The sequence below is a fragment of the Anolis sagrei genome, chromosome 1 (genome assembly GCF_037176765.1).
Source record: "Anolis sagrei isolate rAnoSag1 chromosome 1, rAnoSag1.mat, whole genome shotgun sequence".
Lineage (NCBI taxonomy): Eukaryota > Metazoa > Chordata > Lepidosauria > Squamata > Dactyloidae > Anolis > Anolis sagrei.
In genome coordinates, this window is record NC_090021.1 from 282,544,143 (window position 1) to 282,566,680 (window position 22,538).

The window sequence follows — 22,538 nt, forward strand, 5'->3', positions numbered from 1 at the left end:
AAATGGCTTTATACCTTCCCTCTTTTTATCCCAATAAATCACCTGTTGTTGGTTCACTTCATGACAGTGTGCTAGCTGGATCCCACAAGTGTGAATGCATAGGGTGCTTACTGGCATGACTTCAGCACTTTCCTTCAGTGTTCATCATACAAGTATCCTGCTGATTGATACATTTCTTACATAGAGGGTCGTATAAGACTATTAAATATCTAGCCAAACCATGAGTACATATGATTCACAGAAGGCCAGGAGACTTAACAGTTTGTAACGTTAGGCAAAACACTTTGCGAACCAACAAGAACAGCATTTTTTTGTCTCACTGGTGCCACCTTGACCCAAAACCTATTCTGAAAACAAGCATCAAAAGACTAAACTAGAGTCACTGTGTTTGATTTTCCAAGCAAGTACTGAAGCAATTGTCTCCATTTGTCTCCTGTACCTCCTACTGGAAAGAAGCCAAAGAGAGAAAATGTGCTGAAGGCATATGTCATTTCCTACTTTGATTGCTCAGCCTGTGTGCATATTCCATCATATGCTTGCTATTTGGGTAATCTCCAACCAATATTGTGGATAGGGATGTGTGTGTGCGTGTGTGTGTTTTGACATGGGTAAGTGACATTTCGGTGGGTTATGAAGCCTCTGCTTTTTATGGATTAAAACATGAAGACCTGCACGCCGGGAAATACAATTACATTGTTGTTTATTTGTTCAGTCGCTTCTGACTTATTGTAACCTCATGGACCAGCCCACACTAGTGCTCCTTGTCGGCCATGGCCACCCCTAGTTTCTTCAAAGTCAGGCCAGTCACTTCAAGGATAACATCCATCCATCTTGCCCTTGGTTGGCCCCTCTTCCTTTTTCCTTTCATTTTCCCCAGCATCATTGTCTTCTCTAAGCTTTCCTGTCTTCTCATTATGTGGCCAGAATACTTCATCTTTGCCTCTAATATCCTTCTCTCCAGTGAACAGTCGGGCTTTATTTCCTGGAGTATGGACTGGTTTGATCTTATTGTGGTCCAAGGCACTCTCAGAATTTTCCTCCAACACCACAGTTCAAAAGCATCTATCTTCCTTCGCTCAGCCTTCCTTATGGTCCAACTCTCACATCCATAGGTTACTACAGGGAATACCTTTGCTTTAACTAGGCAGATCTTCATTGCCAGTGTGATGTCTCAACTCTTCACTGTTTTATTGAGATTGGTCATTGCTCTTCTCCCAAGAAGTAAACATCTTCTGATTTCACGGCTTCAGTCTGCATCTGCAGTAATCTTTGGACCTAGAAATACAAAGTCTGTCACTGCCTCCACATTTTCTCCTTCTATTTGCCAATCATTCTGATTGCCATAATCTTGATATTTTTTTATGTTTAACTGCAACCCAACTTTTGCACTTTCTTCTTTCATCTTGGTTAGAAGACTCCTCAGCTCCTCCTCACTTTCAGCCATCTGCATATCTAAGGTTGTTAATGTTTCTTCCAACAATTTTAACTCCAGCCTTGGATTCGTCAAGCCCCGCACGCCGCATGATGTGTTCTGCATACAAGTTGAATAGTTTGGGTGAGAGTATACAGTCCTGCCATACTCCTTCCCAATCTTGTACCACTCGGTTGTTCCATGTTCTGTTCTGACTGTTGCTACTTGGTTGTTATACAATTATGCAATTATAATTATAGAGAGCATATAACTTCCTTGTTAAAATGGCTTCACTATAAGGCCCTATAAAGCTTGGGTCCAGATTATCTGAAAGACCATATCTCCTAATACAAACCTGCCTGCACTTTGGGATCCTTGGGGGGAAGGCTTTCTCTTGGTCCAGCCACTATCACAGGTTTGCTTGGCGAGGACACGAGAGAGAGCCTTTATAGTGACGGCTCCCACCTTCTAGCATTTTCTTAGACAGGAGACTAGACTGGTCCCCAATCTGCTTTGCTTTCACTGGCGGACTGACATTTTTGTTTAAGCAGGCCTTTAATGTATAAGCAAGAGAGCTTATTACTGGGATGTTTGTTTTTCTTTTTAATTGTAATATGTTAATTAAAAATTACTCTGTTTTGTGTGATTTTAATTGTTTTTAAATTTTAAGGTTTATGTTTTCAATTGTCTCTGAGAGCTACCTTGGGTCTCACTATGGGAGAAAGGGAGCATACAATGAAATGAACAAACAAATCAGTGATACACATGGAACTTAATATTGCCATTTCTCCCCCAATCCCAGCATTATTCATACAACAGCAGTTTTGAGATTGCATATTCAGGCCAATGATTGTGACTTCATAGATTACCTGAAGTGTCACTGAAATGTCTAAATTTGAGTTTAATAATGTCATATTATTTGATGTATTATTTGATGTATTCCAATTTTGTTGCTATGGAGGAGAGGTCAGTGGCAAAAGCAAATAAATCAGAAAGAGTGAGATTTTTATGATCAGGGTGAGTAGTTTGAGAGATTTGTGAAATAAAGGAGGAGAACTTTTGTCACTGGCTATGTCTAGGATATGGAGCCCCCGGTGGCACAGCGGGTTAAACCGCTGAGCTGCTGAACATGCTGACCAAAACATTGGCAGTTGAAATCTGGGGAGTGGAGTGAGGTCCCACTGATAGCCCCAGCTTCTGCCAACCTAGCAGTTCGAAAACATTCAAATGTGAGTAGATTAATTCGGCAGGAAAGTAACAGTGCTCCATGCTGTCAGGCCAGCCACATGACCTTGGAGGTGTCTATGGAAAACGCCAGCTCTTTGGTTTAGAAATGGAGATGACTACCACCCTAGAGTCGGATGCAACTAGATTTAATGTCAATAGGAAACCTTTATCTCTAGGTTGACAGAAAGAGGCACATGAAAAGGTCACTGGTCCATCTTCCACCCACATGCAGTAAATGTTTAAAATCAGAACACAGAGCAAACGGATGGAGATCTTGCTTAAATAACAAAGTATTGTTGAGTGACAAATGTTGGGTCTAGCAACCCTATGTCTTGATTTCTGTGTCTTTTAAGTTCCACTGACACCTTTCCAACAACTAGGTTAGGAATGTTTCTCTAGAGAGAGTATTTTTATAGTGATTTGGCTTGTGGTTTTCCAAACCAATGTGCATTACAATTTTGATGTGGCAGAAGGATATTAAGCTCACAACTACACTTGGGATTAGATGAATCCTCTCTGTAAAAACCAGAAGTGTTACAATGTCTCTTTTCAGTTTTGGACCCTGTCTCCTTTTCTAATATGTCATAATTGAAGGCCCTGAAGGGCCATCTACATGGACCACATAACGTGAAACTGGTCCGGAGTGGCAATACTCCGGCCTGGCCCCAGGAGAAGCTATACTGCAACATAGGATGGAGCCTAGGCCTCCCAGTTAGGACCCACTGGATGGCCACCCTTTCCTATGTCACTTTTTGTTGCTTTAGCAGTGGCCACAAAGGTCCAAAGAGCTTCTGGCCATCACACCGCATCCTTGCTGGTGTTACTAAAGGTGCCCAGACAACTTTCTCCATCCTATTTCCAAACCTGTCTGTCAGCAGTGCTTTGATGGTGCTTTTCCTGCATGGCAGAAGGTTGGACTGGATGACCCATGTGGTCTCATCCAACTCTATATTCTATGTTTCTGAAACCCATGCAAGAACAAAGACTTGAAACGCAGTAACTCACCCATCCAATTTCTCCCTGAGTCCAGTTTAAATGATCCTGCTCTAGGAGAATATTTAAACTTCTCATAATGTCCCTTCTAGCCCTTTTTGTATGGCTGGCTACACCGCAGCACTTGTCATCTACTATTTCAGCAATTCCTTGTTGTCTGGTATCACTACAGAATGTTAAATAGGCAAGAATGTGAAAAGTTAATGAGAAAAAGATGCCTCTCTCATGAGGATGGTTTAAAAATCCCCTTTAAAGATATATTTAAAGGCCTGATGAAAGTGGAATAGGTGTGACACAATTCCCAGGATTAAAGGATTTAGGAAAGAGTTGACCAAACAGCTATTGCTTACATGACAGGCTAACAACTATTTTATGATGTATTAATTTTAGTGATAAAAATACTCACAGAGCACAAATTGAATGCAGCATTTGATGCCAGCTGCAGGAACCTCTAGTGGTATTTACAGAAACAACTAATGTGGGGATCAGACAGTACTCATTTGCTCTAAGTCAGCATGGATTAAGACGTTATTGAGAAGTACTGCACCTCCATGCAGGCGCTTTAACATCCTGCAGAGTAAAGTTTTGCCACCATGGCTCGAGTCCCATCAGATTGAGTTCTATAAGCAAAAAGGTACTTCCACTTGTACAAGGCTGCTGTGCCGACTTCTTCCAAATTCCTGGTGCCCCTTCACATGCCATTCTCCAGGGAACTGCAGCTCTTGGGAGTGCCTTCTCAGGGAGTTGCAATTGGAAGAGGGAGCCAAAAAAAATCTAACTGCATGGGTGAAGTTGTGCTCTGCATCCAGCCCAGCATCTGAAGCAAAATGTTCATGTCTCTCCCCATTGTCAGATACACAAGTTCATTCCATAATGAGAATTTGCACATTCTGGATTTATGCCTAATTTGGTGAGATTTGCAGGATGTTGTTCTTCAGAGCGTCAATACATATCAGTTACAATACTTGGAACAACACGAGAGCCTCAGGCTAGATCTAGTATTTTTGTAAATAACTAGTTAGTCTGGTGGGTGATCGATCTACTTTACTGATTGGAAGATAAAGCTGATAGTGTTATAGAGGTGAACAAAGAAGAGAAGTGATTGTATTTTTTTCTTTTTTAAATGTATTCAATCTCTTTCTTCTTCCAGTATCCATGAGATGCCCTCTCTCCAAAGTTCCAGTTGACATACTACTTCTATTCAATTCATCAGTCCCTTTGAGACTATTCCTTTACCTTAAAACTGCATCTTTACCCAGCTTTGTTGACATTCTCCAGTGCTTTGTTCCTGAACAATGGCAGTTGTCTCATCTAGGTGCATGTTGCCCTGTGGGGTCCTTGGAGAGACTTTGCTTTTCAGGGCTACTACAATGGAGCTTGTTTGAATGATCAGCTAAAGAAATCCAGCATGCCAAAGCACATGTTTGTCTAGGCCTCTGTCACCTTGCAGTGCAATTACTAGTAGCAAACACTTCTCTTTCACTTAAGCTCTCTACCAAACAAGGAGGTGCAAGCTGAAGTCATTATCACCTGAAATATTGTTTTGCTGATAAGACTTGGATACTATCTTTGGTTTCTTCTCTGCCCATTTCTTATTTCTTTATTTGTGTATAATAATAATAATAATAATAATAATAATAATAATAATAATAATAATGGTAAAGTCTAGTCATGGCCAACTCTGGGAGGTGGTGCTCATCTTCATTTCTAAACTAAAGAGCTGGCATTGTCTGTGGACACCTCCAAGACCATGTGGCCAGCATGACTTCATGCAGCGCTGTTGCCTTCCTGCAGAAGCAGTACCTATTGAACTACTCACATTTGCATGTTTTTGAACTGCTAGGTTGACAGAAGCTTGACCTAACAGCAGGAGCTCATCTTGCGCCCCAGATTTGAACCACCAACTTTTTGGTCAGCAAGTCCGCTGTTTAACCTGTTGTGCCACCAGGGGGGCCGTTTAATAATAATAATAATAATAATAATAATCTTTATTTCAGACCACACTCTCTCCCCAAAGGGACTCAGGGCAGTTTACGGACACACATGCCTCAAGTGAATACAAAGACATCAAAATAATACCAGATAATGCACAGAAACAACAGTAAACTTACTACAAAGAATTAAGCATCTAGATGAAAATAATTTTAAAAATCCAATAAGACATAGTAAACTAAAACATTAGTAAAACATCATAACATATATCCTAAAAGCAATTATGATACAATTACATTAAATGGCTAACACCAGTATTCATTTAAGATGTATCATAAAATCCAAGTGAATTAGCCAGCACACCAGTGGGTTAAAATGTGCTAATCCTCCTCCTCTCCAAATGCTAAAGTGCATAAGTAGTGAGCATGGTCACTCTTGGTACTGGCTTCAACATCTCTTTCCAAGGGTTCCTTCGAATTCTAGTCTTTCTGCACTGCAATTTGGTCCACAAATTGGCCAGTTTTGAGCTATAGACCTCCCTAGTCTGTTCCTTACATGTTCCTGCAAGAGAGGAACAACTGCTTTCCAGGAGGAATCCTGCCCACTCTGAACCTCTACCTCCAGACGGCCAAGCATCATCATACCATTTTAATAATGTGTATAAACATAAAGTCCAACCTCTCTAGGCCTAGATTGCATGATCACTTCCAGAAACCAACTGAGATATCCATCGTGGCATCCAGGCATGTCTAGACTGGATGTGATGCACAGATACATGTTGGATTCAAATGTTTTGCCCATGGGGATGGGTGCATGGATGGCTGGATATATGCCCACTGGCCAAATAAATGTGATGCAATCTGACATATAAGGAGATGGTGAGAGGAGACTATTGTCCAAACCAGGCCACAATTTGTAAAATCCAAGAAAGATTAAATCCTAATAAATACCGAACCTTGTTGCAAAGCAACTTGATGAAAGGCTGCAAGATAAATGTGTTTGTTTAAACTCTCCGGGTCCTGTCCAACCTTAGTAAATACTTTTGCCTTTAGAAAATCTCTAATAGAGAGATTGGATAGATTAGCAGAGTGAGCTGCTTGCCCATCATCACGTCTTCTCGGGGCTGAGATATGTGATAAATATGCCTAGGTTCATATCCTCAGCAGATAGAGATCAGCAAAGTTTCATCCATTTCAACAGACACATACCGCACCCAATGAAGGTTAGTTCATGGACAGAGGGGTTATTCATAAGATCAGAGGTAGGCAAGTCAGGGTTTTGCTTTGCTCCTTTTAATCTCAAAGCCAATCACCATGAGGCAGAGAGGATTTGCCCCTTTTATTCTGTGGGCTGCCTTCATTCATGAAGCAACCTGCACCTGCAAGAATCCCCCCTCCCATACTTTGGTGTGTAAAGTAAAGTCAGGTATAAGTACTGTATTTCTTTGATTCTAAAATACACATTTCCCCCATATAAATATTTCCAATAAGTTGTGTGTGTGTGTTAGAATTGCAAATATATACAGAGAGGGAGGAAGAGCAGGAGAGAGCTTTTTCCTGCTGGTTCTACTGAAATTGATGGTGTCTTACAATCAAACAGTTATAGTATATGATTGTATACGTCAGGAAAAGACAGTTGGCAAATGTCATTTATTAAGCTAACATTACTTTTTATGTCCAGTATTTTTTTGCTTTACAGTTATGTGTTTGTTTTTATTTTTAAAAACTCCCAAAATGCCTCAGTAATCCTCAACATTGTCATTCCACTGCCATTGCTGTTTTGAATTGTTGTGCAAATTGTGGTGTGCAGTTCCCTAAGATCTAGAGTGCAATTTTCTGCCCTGGAGACACTTTGGGGTGGGGGGTTTGCTACACAGGTATGCAAATGCCCACCGACTCCAAATAGGAGTCCACTTCTGGTTTTGAAAAAAAAAATGAAGTTAGTCAGGGGACGTCTCGTTTTCTGATGTTCCACTGTGTAGGGAAGCTGCAACCTATTTCAATGTAAATTGCCATTTATGAATCATAGAGTTGGAAGAGTCCTCATGGGCCATCCAGTTCAACCCCCTGCCAAGAAGCAGAAAAAATCTCATTCAAACCACCCCTGAAAGATAGCCATCCAGCCTCTGCTTAAAAGCCTCCAAAGAAGGCATCAAGAGGAGACAATGCATCCAGTTTTTGCCAGAAAAGAGACTTCGGGCCACAAAGACAGCCTTGTTTGGAGCTGGAGGAAGGAGGGCGGACCAATGTAATCCGAAGGCTACACTGTGTGCACTTCTGGAGTAAATGCTACTTGTTAGACTAACCCCTCTCCAACAAAAAATATATGGTATTTATTCCATTATTTTACAAAGTGATTACATCTGTTTGTTAAACCTAAATTGACAGATTATTGTATATCCAAACACAAATGAAAGATTTCTCAATGGCAAGGCCACCACACATACCTGGGATGGGTGGGATAAGTAGTTGAGGCACTGCTTTACCTAAACGACTCCGGCCCTGTTTACCTCTCCGAACGTATTCTCCCCTACGAACCATCAAGATTATTAAGATCATCTGGAGAGGCCCTGCTCTCGGTCCCACCGGCCTCGCAAGCGCGCCTGGTGGGGACGAGGGACAGGGCCTTCTCGGTGGTGGCCCCGCGACTTTGGAACTCTCTCCCTCTGGAGGCCAGAACCACCCCATCCATCCTAACATTTAGGAAACGGGTGAAGACGTGGCTGTGGAGTCAGGCCTTCGATGAATGAAACAACACCATAGGACCCTGGATGGAAGTTGATGTAGATCCATCTTAATAGGACGACTGACCACTGTAGTTTTATATATAGTGTTTTTAAAGTTGTTTTTGTAATTGTGATATATGTTATTTTAATGAGTGTATATGTTTTTTATGGCTGGAAACTGGGCTGAGTCCCTCAATGAGGTTGAGAAGCTCGGTATAGAAAACTGTGAAATAAATAAATAAATAAATAAATAAACAGGGCCCTGCTGGCTCATAGAGTAGGGTTACCATTTATCCTTCTTCCCTCAACATGTCCTCTTTTTCCATCTGGGCAGATGTTTAATATCTTGCTTGCCAACACTGCCTGCTCATCCCCTTCTCACCGTCTCCATTGAAGTGAAGAGACAGAGGCCAGGCCAGCCAAGTGGCCAGAGAAAGAATTGTGAGGAGAGGAGGGAGTCAGACCCAGAAGAGGAAGAGGCGTTAGCTGAGTGAGGCAGCTTAGGGAACGTCTGCCTGCATGGTGTGATGGAAGAGGGTGGCTTCTTGGTGAGGCAAAGAGGAAGAGGTGGGAAAGGGAGAAAGGGATGGAAAAATAATTGTCATTCAAATACTATGCAGATTAGGGATATTTCTAGAAGCAATGATCTTTGTAGTGGGGGTGTTAAAGAAAGTTATCATAATAATAAGTAGTTTTAAGTAGTCGCTTGGTAAATATGTTTCTTTTTAGCTTTTCAAAATATGGAAAGCCTATCACAGAGTAGAGGGAGAGACAGCATTTGTTTTGCTACTTTTAAAAGTATTTTCCTCCACAAAACCAAACTAGGCTAGATGAAGGTGTAGCTTCAAGCCTACATGGGTGCATGTCGGAGAACAAGTAGGACCAAGGTCCTGTAAATTCAAGGCCTTTCCTGACAATTCTCATGCTACTTTTCCTGTCCCCTCCACACATCTGTGGAATATTGTAAAAAAAAAAAAAAGCTTTCTCCTGCTGCATAGAGAGATAAAGTTCCTAGATCTTTGGTAAAGCTGAAGTCAGTAGAGAAGAGAATGTCATTGTAAATGGATAGACTCAATTAAGGAAGCTTATTTCCAATTTTAACTTTACATTTGGCCTTCCCTTTGTTTTTAATTGTGTGTTATTTTATTGATAATGTTGTTTATTTTATTGTCTATGTTTTTAATTGCTGTATTGCTGTTTATTGCTTGTATTGTTGTTGTTGGGCTCGGCCTCATGTAAGCCACACCGAGTCCCTTGGGGAGATGGTAGCGGGGTACAAATAATGTTAATAAATAATAATAAATAAATAAGCTACAATCCTGAGTTTGAAAGTCCTGAGCACTTTATAATGGGTTCTTCTCTTGGAGGTCTCTTATGCCTTGAAGCCAATTTGACAGTCCATAACAATAATAAGCAAGAAAGGTCTCTGCACATGGACATCCCTTTCTGACTATGGAGAGGGCCCACTGAAGCAGGCTACAAGCACTCAGCTGCCCTCACTCGTAGCATAGGATTGCTCCCTTTTGGTAGTTTCGTGTAAAATTTCTCAGAAACCTTGAAGTGGACAACAAAGCAAAATAGGGCAAGTACAGTGTCAAGCATATTTCCTAATTTATTTTAATGGTATTTTATGATCTTTCAAGTGCACTATCTGCCAAATGACTTGGTTCCTTGAAGCCTCTGGAACAGTTGATCTCACTACTGCAAAGATGATAATCATTTGTTAATCAAAAGCAGAAGTAAAATGAGAAGGTGCGTTATCAACCAGCCAAAAACCAGCTGACAGTGGGAAACTGCATCTGTGTTGGTTTTTAGGTTGTGCTGATTTCTCAATCTTTTATCTCTTTGTTTATTATTCAGACTTTTCAACCTAAGAACAACCAGTGTATAATATGCATCACATTATCACTGAACCAACTATATTTCTTCTGTCTTTCAGATTCAGGTCAAAAGGACCAGCAATGTTGCAGTTGGGAAGGAACAAATCCTGCACTGCAAGCAATCAAAGTGAGGAAAGATACTTTCAACAATGAACCTGAAATGGCTTTGCCCAGTTTCACCAGCAAGAGTCCATAGTCTACTAGGAGAGTTGCCAAAATAAAGAAGTATATACAGCAAGGGGGGAAATATGCTGAAGCCCAAAGTGAGGAAAGATACTTTCAACAATGAACCTGAAATGGCTTTGCCCAATTTCACCAGCAAAATAAAGAAGTATATACAACAAAGGCACTTGATGCTGTTTCCTACATCTTGAGCATCTTCTGCATGAAGGTTGTTAGAACATTCCGAACTGATGATGCACTCTGGCATCCATCTTATGCATTCTCCTTAATTAACACCAGCATAAATATGGGTTACTGTTGGTCGATATGGATGATAAATAGCTCTGTGCTTTTCTTCCATTTGTGGTGCATTGATCTCTCTGTGTTTCTGACGTAACAAAAACTTACCCTCCAGGTTTGAGAAGGTAGAGAGAACATATTTTCTGTTTGCTCTGTGTGGCAGGATCTTCAAGGCTCCTGGCCACCAAAATCCCAGAGGTCAATATGAATTGGTCTTAATTCTCAAAGCACCTCATAGATTTCAGTTGATGTCATACATTTTTATTGTATCAAGGTAGGCCAGCATATTGCGAGAAAAGTACAGGATCTGTCCATGCTTGATAGGAAGTATCCTGTTTTGAAGGCAACATCCATATGTTTACCTGTGATAACAGCCTGAGGTCTCTTTCCTATTTCATTTGTAGCAGTAGAAGTAGTGAGAAGAAGTCTAGTCTCAGTAAAAAAAAAAATGGTTTCAGTAGCAATTTCACTGTGAACTGATTAAAAAATAGTAAATTAAGATGTTTATAGAGACTCAGGGTGTCCAAAAAATGCTTAGCATTGTCTTGTTCAAAACTAGTTGTCAGTATCCTCATCCCCATATTTGCAGTTTGATGAATCTGTGGTTGAAAGAGCATATCTTGTTCATGTCACCTGCAAAGACAATATCCAAAGTGTTTGGGGCTTTTTTAAAAAACTATTTTACGGTGGCATTCAGATGCAAAGATACCTATTCTTCCAAGAGGTCAACTAGGCTAGCTGAATGCAAGGCATGTTTGGCTCATCAAACATGTTGGGAAGAGAGCCAGGATTAGACTTTATGGAACACACTATCTTTTGATAAGCAAATTAGGAAATTATGCCACCACCTTCTCTAATATATTGTTATACCAAAGAATTAGGCTTGAAAGTCCTCTTACAGACCATCTGTTCTGGTGGAGTGATACAAGTATGAATGCACTGTAAACTTTTTTTTCCAAATACAAACATTTCTGGAAGGCAAAACAATCATCTTGAGTGAAAAGCTCTCCACTGGCGTTTGATAGTTTTTCCACTCCCCAGTGCCCCTTCCATTGAAATGAACAGAATGTGTTTTCATCCAAAGGGTGGGAGGGCTTTACACACCATCTACTGCACATAAATCAGTAAGCAAAGAGACTCGATGTCTTTGGAAGTATCATTTGGATCCACAACCATTTTGCTTTTATTACAGATGCAGAAGGAATCATGTCCGTCCAGGAGACTCTTTTCAGAAACACACACCCACGCTTGCTCTCTTTTCCAGACACAAAGGAGTTGTTGCCACAGCTACGCATAGCACTATGTTGCAATGAGCTACTTTCTTTTCTTTTTTTAAACCCAAATTAAGTTAGATGAGGGAAGTGTTCCCTACCTTCTGTGTTACCTGTTGGGTAATTTAAAATGAAAAAGAGAATTTCTCATTCGATGGCATGGCCTACCTCTTTTACCTCTAACTGGATAGAGCAGGGCTTCCATTTGATCTGGATAATCGTTTGATATTTGGGGAATGTTTCCAAAGGCACAGAAGTCCTTCCCTTCCTTCCCCCTCCCTTGGGATCACATGTCTAGTTTCAGGACCTTTCAGCCACACAATAGACTGAATGGCAAAGCAAATTCCACAGAGGGACACTTGCGTTTCCAGGGAACCAGCATGGCCTGGATAAGCCAAAAATCTTCAGGGGATGAAAGGGAGGGAGGGAGACAGAAAATGTGTGCACAGCATATTTGTGTGTGTGTTTGGGAAGCGGGGAGGTGTTTTGAAACGTCAAATGTGGCATTTGTTTAACCAGGTCCTCTTGTCAAGAACAGTATAATTTTGTAAGGACAAAACTCTTAAATGTTTTTCTCAATCATTTTCTCTGGAGATATATTACCTAAGCCACGAGTGTATTTAATAAAGTTTTATACCTTCTCTCCCTGCCAGTGTAAATGAAGTATTGGGATTTAAAGATGGAGAAATTGAGTGAGAGTCTTGAAAGCACACAGAGTTGTTAGCAGGTTTTTGGCAGCAACAGTCAAAGAACAGTTTTCTCTATCCCAAGCCCCCCCCCCCTCCTGACACACACTTTCTTATTCCTTGCCTATGATTCTAGGCAACGTCCAGCAGCTATTTTCAAACTTCAAAGCTGCCTCCACTGCTCAAGCCTTTTGGGCTATTAACACTTGATTTCTTGTTGCTGTGTCATGTGCTTTATAAATCTTGCATAATACCTGCTCCTATTACTACATTTTTCTCCATAATGTGTATGTGGGACATATGGAAGTGGAGATCACAGCATGAAGCTTCAGGGAAAGGTATGGCTATTCTCAGAGGTTGTGTTATTGTGTGCCTTCAAGTCAGACTTATGGGGTTTTCTTGGCATGCTGTCTTGGTGGGGGGGGGGGTGCCTTTACTTCCCTCTGAGGCTTAAAAAAGCATGACTTTCCCATGAGTGTCCATGATTGAGCAAGGATTTGAATCCTAGTCTCCAGTGTCCTAGTGCAATGTACATAAGCACAAAGCCTCCCTATCTTCAGAGGTAATTGCCACTACTACAAACAATAGGTTAAGAAAAGGTGTGGGCATTCTGTCACTGATTTCTAGAAGCCGGCACTCTGTTGAGCTTTTTTGCTATCTTTTTTTAGAATCATAGAAGCACTGAGTTCGAAGACACCTCGTGGGCCATCCAGTCCAACCCCTTGCCACAAAGCAGGGAAATTGCATTGAAAGCACCCCCTGACAGATGGTCATCCAGCCTCTGCTTAAAAACCTCCAAAAAGGAGCCTCCACTACACTCCAGGACAGACAGTTCCACTGCTGAACAGCTCTCACACTTAGGAAGTTCTTCCTCATGTTCAGGTGGAATCTCCTTTCCTGTAGTTTGAAGCTGTTGTTCCGTGCCCTAGTCTCATGGGCAGGAGAAAACAAGCTTGCTCCCTCCTCCATATGACTTCCCCTTACATTTTTATACATGGCAATCATGTCTCCTCTCAGCCTTCCCTTCTGCAGGCTAAACATGCCTAGATCTCATAGGGTTTGTTCTCCAGATCCTTGATTGTTTTAGTCATCCTCCTCTGGACACATTCCTTTTTCTTTTCTTTTTTCTTATTTTAATAGTGGAAGCCAGCACCCTCTTTCTCTCTTTCTTTTTACTTAACCCCCATAGGTGGGCAGGTAGGTAGGTAGGTAGATATTCTTCTGGTGTTGTAGAATCAGCTCTATACATGATTCAATCCTAAGGTAAGAGGACACAGCCAATGCCAGGCATGTAGCCGGGGGTGGGGGGTGGGGCTTGAGGGGCTTCACCCCCCCCCCGAAATTCTCATGGTGGTTCGCGAAAAGGCCTTACTGGTGCATTATTTAAACTGTTATGTTTATTCATATCATGATCTGATCACCATACTCAATATATCCCATATGCATGGGGGTATTGGGGTAATGATACAAAAGGTTTGCTAGGCTAGACCCTCTTTCACTCAGACTCAGCCCCCCCCCCGAAACTCAGCCCCCCCCCCCGAAACCCCTCCTGAAAAGATTGTAGCCCCCCCCCCCCCCAAAACGAAATCCTGGCTACGGGCCTGGCCAATGCTATCCTTTTTTGATAACATCAAATTAATACTTGAAAAATGAAGCCACGTTTAAAGAGCAAACTGTATTTCTGACAATAATTTAAGACCTACAAACAGCAAAAAAATGGTCAAGTACATCTTAACTAGCAGTCAGATTGGACTCTGTCTTTCTGATCTTGAGGCCCAAGAATTTGGGGGCCTTCCTACAAGAAATGACGGAAGTGCATCTTTCTCAGATACATTTTTACCATGGGCAGACATTGGAAGGAAACATTATTCCTACAATAGATACATTTCATTTTTAGGCAACTGTACTGAAGATGATCCAGCTGCAAAGTGATCTATGGCAGATGCAAGTAATGTGAGATCCAGTACTAATACATAAAAAGTCTGCTGCTGAGAGAAAATAAACAGCAAAGAAGTGAAATTGAGTGCAAGAAGGAGGGACAGGGCTTCATGTTGGCCTTGGTGTCCTTCCTATCCAGTGAGTTTATTTTCGTTCAACATTGCTTGAACTTTCCTTTTGAGACCTTGTAATTGCAGGGGGCCCTGGGAGTGGAAGGAGAAATCCTGTTCCATATTTCACATACTGAAAAGTTGTGAAAAGCACTTAGCCTATTGAAATTTGGGAAATACTGGAAATGAAGGAGGAAGTCTATTGGACACCAATTCAAAACTATTCTTGAATTGCTGTAATTTCCATACATACATCTAGGTCAGTATAGAATTAGTCAATCCATGAGATATAGACATTACAAATAGGAAAGGCAGTCAAGTAAATCATATGGCCTAAACCCAGTTGGTACTTCCAGATGCTAGAGTGTGAGCTTTGCTTACCTTCAGTGACATTTAATAAACTATTACTATGTCATGACTATGGCCCTTCCTTCGAAATCAGAAGGCAACAGATCAGGGTCTTCTCTAGTTGTATTAGTAAAGCCAATGATAGTTTTTTTTGGGGGGGGGGGGAGAAGAAAGTAGCCCACAAATGGCATGTTTGTTTCTTCATTCATAAAGGACTTGTTCCCTTCCAATTGTACCACAACATTTTAAAACCTGAACCCAAATGAAGCAACTTTGAGAGACAAGGGCACATTAGTTCCCTAGAATATTTTGGAGGTTTTGCAGTTCAAGCGTCATACTTGATTCGTTTATAAGTCTGATTAGTAAGTTTCTGTGGTGCCTGGGAATGCATCTGCACAAGTAAAGCTAGACTTCCAACAGCCTGGAGATGTTTTTTTGGACATGTTGACAGGCCTTTAGGAAGCATTTTTAAATAAAAGGTTTTTAACAATGTGCTTTACATAGTTTTATTATTATTATTAGCATTTTTGTGTTTTTAAACCTATACTGCATTTGGCTTAATATTATAAATGACATGGTGCCTGATTATTAAGGGAAAAGCCAGGACATAAGTAAATTAATTATGATGGTGGTGGTGGTGGTGGTGGTGGTGGTGGTGATGATGGCACTGAGAAAATAATTCCAAAACACCTTCATGGTTCTTTTGCCCAGTAATTAATAACTAGATTATGTTTTCCAACAGAGCAATGAGCTATCTTTTGTGATGTTGGAACCCTGCAGTTATAGGAACATTTCCAAATAATAATTTTAGACATTAATTAGCAGCAAAACTTTAAAAGAAAGTAAAGTTCCTGTGTCAAATAATCCAAGGTCAGTACAGCAACAGTAGGGTTCAGATTCACACACACAAATCAAATATTGGTGTATATGGCTTTTAGGTTCCTGCTCCAAGGGATTTGAAAGCAATAATTAAAAACTACTGAAAAATTACTAGGGAAGCTGCTGACTGACATTCTATGTTACTTTGCAAGAATGATCCCAGGTGTGAGGGGAAATTGCCTCAGGGACTCTGTTCTGTTCATCACAATGAAGATTGTTCTGGGAAGGTGATGGGAAGCTGCTTCCAAATGATAGGATAACAGACCCCCCCCCCCCCCCCCAATCCATTGCTGTAGGTGCTTCTCAGTAAATAGGGATTGGGGGTGTTGAGCCAAAATTCACTGCATGGCTATGTAATTACAGTGGTTATTCATTTGTAACTGCACAATAAAATTCCATCAGTGTTTTCCAAACAACAGGGAATAGATCACCTTGTACATTTTTAGTATCAGCCATACTTGCATCTTTTCTGGCCGGATTGTAAATTAAAAATCTGTGTCTGTATTCACCTGATGAATGTGTTCTTCAATCTGGAATATTGGGCTGTTAGCATAATGCTTGCCAGGCACGGGCCTTCCATATCTGCGGTCCTAGTCCAAATTTGACCTCACTAAGAGAGAATTTTTGATAGATTGGACCTGAAAAAAGATCCCTATTGTGTATTTGTGCATAAATTGCTTAGAAAAACAATTCTTTAGAGATCATAAAAAGAATGAAGCTTGTCCATCCCAATTTTACATTACCTTGAGCAAAGAGCCTATATTTGTTTCTTCCCATTTCAAATGAGTTCTGAAAAGGTTTTATGAGATGGTGGGAAACAAGCTAGACTTGTTTAGCCTAGTAAAAAGGAAATTGTGAGGTGAGAGAGTGATCTTTTGCAAATAGATTAAGAGTTAATACAGTAGACAGAATGAGTTGTTTAAGCTAAAGGAAATATGTATACTGAATAAAATACTTTCCCATTAGAAAGTTATAGTTACATACCAAAAGCTTTTGAAAATAGTAAACGTATAAAATCCCTTTGAACTGCTATTACTGTGCCAGTTTTAAAACTGATCAAATTTGTTTATTGGTTTATTCCTTCTGACTATATTTACTCTTACTCTGGCCATTTTTCAAAGTGCTCAGCGCTGTTTATAGGTAGTTCCCAGTAAGATTGTCATCCCATCCAGGTAGTTGATGGTTGTTTGTTTCTGCAACAAAAGACAACACCCATCTTTTCCTGTGAATGAAGATGTGGGGCTAGTTAGGATCTTGCAAAACATTTCCCCATAGGGAAGGGTTTCCATATTCTTGTTCATCCACACACTTTTCTGGACTCAGCCACCATTTCTGCCTAATTTGCCTCTTCGGGTCCTGGTAAAGCAGAGTTCTATAGATTCAATACACACCGTGTTTTGGAGAAAGGAGAGAAATAAACTAAATGAGCTTTGCTTCCTGCTCTTTCTTCAAAGGATCTAGCAATCTTGAGTGTTCTGAAAGAACAACCAACTTATTATTTCTGTGTAACTGGTGTGAACTTGGACGCTATTGCTCTTTTATGTCTGATCGCCTAAACTACATTTTAAATCAAAGAGATGATTTTTTTCATATCCAGCCATTAATAACCTATGAAGTGTCAATACATAAATATTATTAAAAAGAGTAAGATGAGTCAGGAAGGAACTTTCTGCTGATGTTGGAAGGGCATATATGGTTGTTCCTCTTGCCCTGCACAGCACGAGGCATTACTAACTTCCTTGAGCCATCTGGAAGTGTTTTACTAAATATTTCCTACAGGCAGTTTTGAGCTGGTAGAAAGTGAATGTGTAATCTTTAACTATTTAGCTCATTCCAAAAACAAACCAGTGATGCAGTTTATTGTTGTTTTTATTTTACCAATGAGAAGCTGAGAATGAGAATTAAAAACACCGGCTGGCATCCTGTTGGAAAGTTACATCATTAGAAATTGACTTACAATGCTGTAAAGTTGGATTGCACTGTTGCACAATATTCATGGTCTCAGAAGAGAGCAAAGACATATCTTTGCCATCAGGACCATTGTGTAAGGAGAGCCAGCAGCTTGGCTGTTGTACAGCGTGTCCAAATGCAAGCTTCCAATTGTGAAATGGGAAGCCCTTTTGCACCAGTGTTGCACCATATGACATATTGTAAGGTGCCCCTATTGCTCATCATCATAGGCCACTAGCATGTTTGCATATTGTGCCAGTGTGTAGATCTACCATCATAAAATTATGCATGATAGCCTCTGATATATCATTGTCGTTGATAGCCTCTGACAATTAATCAATTTAATTCAGTCCTTTAAGCATAAGCACAGCCCATAAAGACTGTCTAAAGCATTCTGGATACAGATAACTAGAAATCTCAAGCAAGTCCCATAATCCCATGCTTAGGGATTGTCTGCTTCTTTAGTATTCCTATTTCTGTGCAGGATTCATGTTTATATATAAGCCAAATGACTGATCTCCACAGGTATGCTGCTTTTATGATCCAGCTGGCTGTCCTACGCCTGCTGTGTAAGATGTGAGGCTGAATATTTATCCATGGATAAGACTCTATGGATTTTTCTTCAAAACACATCCCATACTTCTGCCATTTACATAATAACCAAAGGATTCATTCTTCCAACCCAAAATTTAAAAACACTGTATTTTTTATTCATCTTGCAACACAGATTATTCTTATTTTATTCCTGTTTTGAGTTGGGACATACCTGGGAGTGATGGATAAGTCTTAAAGAGATAAATAGTTAAATATAGAAAACATATGAGCATACATGTTGCTCCAAAAAGAGTTAAAAATAAAGATCATACTCAGAGCTTTGTGTGTTTTTCTTTGCCAATAGCTGCAAGAAGCAACATGCAGTTATTGCATGATCTACCTTGGTGAGGTCTTGCTGTTAGGGATTTTGGATATGATAGTTAGGTCACTTTGGGATGGGGGTGACCGGATCATTTGATAACAAAGTGAAATGGTTCCATGAAGTAACTTTCTGTAGTTAGGGCACTACATTTACATGGTAGGTTTAGTTCTACGTCCTGTCACTATTTGGCAATTGTCAAGGAGATAAGAGAGCGCACACACTTCTTCCTTCCCCAAGGATCTCAGAACTTTGATTCTCTAAGTGGCCTTTTGCCAGCAGCCGTCCAGACTTTTTTTACACATAGTCATGTGCAATGTGGTATGAGCCCATAATTTAGAAATACAGGCTGAGAAAGTGAATATTTTCAGATGCACATTTGCAGGAAGATTTTATTTTCTAAAGTTGGCATACCCTAACTGCGCAACCCAGGCCCCCCTGGTGGTGCAGCAGGTTAAACTGCTGAGCTGCTGAACTTGCTGACCAAAAGGTTGGTGGTTTGAATCCAGTGAGTGGGGTGAGCTGCTGCTGTTAGGACCAGATTCTGCCAACCTAGCAGTTCAAAAACATGCTTCTGCAGAAAGGTAACGGCACTCCATGCAGTCATGCTGGCCATATGACCCTGGAGGTGTCTATGTACAATGCCAGCTCTTCGGCTTAGAAATGGAGATGAGCACCATGACTAGACTTAATGTCAGGGGAAACCTTTACCTTTACTTTAACCTGTCAGGGGTGGACAGTTTTAGGAACTCTGGTCCTTGAAAGGATTTTCTGGGTTTCATTCAGAAGGGAGCATACTGACTTTCAGCTGAGAATTGGGACAGTAAGTAATATTTTACGGGATATTTTCGACCCTCTGCTTTTGGTGGCTCCCTGATCATTCCATCTCTCTTTGGCGTGGACCTTACCAATTACAGACCCAGCTAGTCCTCTTCTGCTCACCTCCTTCAACTTGAACCCAGAGGATAAAAGGCTTAGCCTCTATCACACAAAAACTGAGGGGCAACTTTATTCACATGCTGCTTATTATCTTTTATTATTTTAAGAATCTCACAAACCTTTATGGGGGTATTGAAGTACCATGGAAAATTTGACCTGACGATGGTAACTCAAAGACTACTTTGCAATGTGTTCCATTTTAGCTGCTGTTAGAACACCAAACCTTATGAAAAAGGCTGTTGACATTTGCTCTGAGATATTGAAATATTGAACAGCTTACACTAACTATCCCATGCTTAAGTGCATGGCAACTCCATAATAAACTGTAGTGCCCTCTCTGATATGAGGAAATATTTTGAAATATCAAATTCTTGCAAACATTTTCACTTTGCTGCTTGAGATACAAACAGTAAATAGGCAAAACTTGTGACATGAGGAGAATATTATTCCACTCAGGAAGTTGCCAGGGGATTGACCTTGTTTGCTTACATTATGTAATAGGTAAAGCCTTTTATGAATTGTGCAAGAGCACTCCTGAGCTCCAGTATTCATGTTTCTTTACCTATTTTCTTAATTAAGGAGCTTTTCTTGGTTCACCATACATAATTACGAGAGTACACAAATCAGACAGAGGTGTTGTCTTTCAGGAATTAAAAAAAATAGTTATGTCATCTCATCTGCCTCCTGGCAAATGAGGCCTATATTATGTCTGTCCCAATTTGCAACCGAAACAGTCTCAATTACGTTGTTACCTGTATCCATCCTAATTATACAATAAGTGACACTCTTTCCATGTTGCATTGCAAGATAAGCATCTGTATATGCACACAGGCTAACTGACAGACACGTCTTGAAAAACGTGACCATTCAACTGTGTAACTTCCATTTGTAAACACTGGGATAGTTAATAGGCAGTTTCCTCAATTTCTTAAATAGCATGAAAAATGGAAATAGCATTTCTGGCTGATAGCCTATATTATTTATTATTTACATTTACAGCATGTATATACCGCTTTTCTCACCCCGAGAGGGCTCAAAGCGGCATTGCAGAGTCTAAATCTCTGTATCAAGAGAGATAATTCAACACAACATTGTGTTGAACCAAATGCACAACTGAATATGTACTCATATATAACTGCACACACAACTTGTGCAATTGTATTTCCATAACCTTGAATTGTCCATAGGTCAAAGGGGTATATGATACTGCAGTGTAGCCTTGTTATCCACTAGGATTTGGTTCCAGGACAACCACCCTGGACACCAAAATCCGTTAATACTCAAGTCCCATTATATACAATGGTGTAGTAAAATGATGTCCTTTATATAAAATATCAACATCAAGGTTTGCATTTTGATGTTTTTTCAGGGGGTGGGGTAATTTCATCTTAAGTGGCTGAGGGGGAAAAGGAGAGGGCCTGAGGCTGTTAGGAATGGTGGGAGTTGAAGTCCAAAACTTCTGGAGGGCTCTATGAGGAGCGGCTTAAAGAGCGGGGCATGTTTAGCTTGGAGAAGAGACATGATGAGGGCCATGTATCAATATGTGAGAGGAAGTCATAGGGAGGAGGGACCAACTTGTTTTCTGCTGCCCTGGAGACTAGGACGCGGAACAATGGCTTCTAACTACAAGAGAGGAGATTCCATCTGAACATTAGGAAGAACTTCCTGACTGTGAGAGCTGTTCAGCAGTGGAACTCTCTACCCTGGAATGTGGTGGAGGCTCTTTCTTTGGAGGCTTTTAAACATAGGCTGGATGGCCATCTGTCAGAGGTGCTTTGAATGCGATTTTCCTGCTTCTTGGCAGGAGGTTGGACTGGATGGCCCACGAGATCTTTTCAACTCTATGATTCTATGATTCTAAGTTTGCCCAGGCCTGGTCTAAATGTTTAATCCCCAATTCCAAGACTTGCTCTGACTCCAGAAATAATGACTTTCCATTTTTAATTTTAGAAATCATTTCAAGGATGCCTCCTTTTTGTCACTGGAGTCTTTCCATCATTCAGACGAGATTTAGTTATGCAGAAGCTCTAGTGGGTGGTTTCTGTCATTCGTAAGCCCTCCAGGCTGTCTTTTTGGCTCATCTGTCATGCTACAAATCACTGTTCATTTTCGAACACAATTAATCATAACACAGAAGTGTGAAATAATCACGCCTTCAAACTCTACTAGATTGTCTGCATGAATCTCTCTCCTTCTTGATTCCTACTAGGGCTGGCCTCATGCAAATTAGAAGAGATAAGTTTTCCTTCTCCTTGTTGATGGTTGTACTGAAATGTCCTATCCGAAAATTTATTCCTTTCACTCTCCTAATTTTCTTGTTGAAATCGGTACTATGTCCTATCTGAAATACTTTATGCCTTTCCCTTGCAGAGCTTTGCCATCTTATTGATCAGAGCAGAGCTGGCCTTTGAGTTGGGTAAAATGGGTGGTGGCTTGGGATTCCAAGATGAAGGCTGGTTTGATGACACATCTCTATCATTGATAGTGGGTGTTGATGGAGGGCGTTTTGAGTCATAGTTGGATAATGTTCTCTTTACTGATAGATTTAAATTGCCTTTTCAATCTATTCTTATGTTGGGTTGTAGGTTTTTCGGGCTGTGTTGGCCGTGTTCTAGAAGTATTCTCGCCTGACATTTTGCCTGCATCAATGGCAGGCAGCCTCAGAGGTAGGAGCCCCCAGTGGTGCAGTGGGTTAAACCCTTGTGTTGGCAGGACTGAAGACTGACAGGTCACAGGTTCGAATCCATGGAGAGCGTGGATGAGCTCCCTCTGTCAGCTCCAGCTCCCCATGCAGTGACATGTAAGAAGCCTCCCACAAGGATGGTAAAACATCAAAACTTCTGGGCATCCCCTGGGCAACGCCCTTGCAGATGG

General features: G+C 40.8%; 1 protein-coding gene across 8 annotated transcripts in view; it reads left to right on the top strand.

The window, feature by feature from the left end:
- The window catches only part of RAD51B (RAD51 paralog B), a 349,885-nt gene extending 337,343 nt beyond the window's left edge, over positions 1–12,542 (top strand). For 3 of the 8 annotated variants that reach the window (XR_010908972.1, XR_010908973.1, XM_060762241.2), the window contains one exon: positions 10,228–10,312. Coding sequence is in view for 3 of the 8 variants with exons in the window: in XM_060762199.2 (XP_060618182.2) it covers positions 10,228–10,364 (137 nt within the window). In the remaining 5 variants the exon portion in view is untranslated. Of the gene's footprint in view, positions 1–10,227 lie in introns of all 8 variants that reach the window. The other 5 variants (XM_060762199.2, XM_060762181.2, XM_067462797.1 and 2 more) reach the window with 2 other exon arrangements.
- Positions 12,543–22,538: the final 9,996 nt, after the last annotated feature.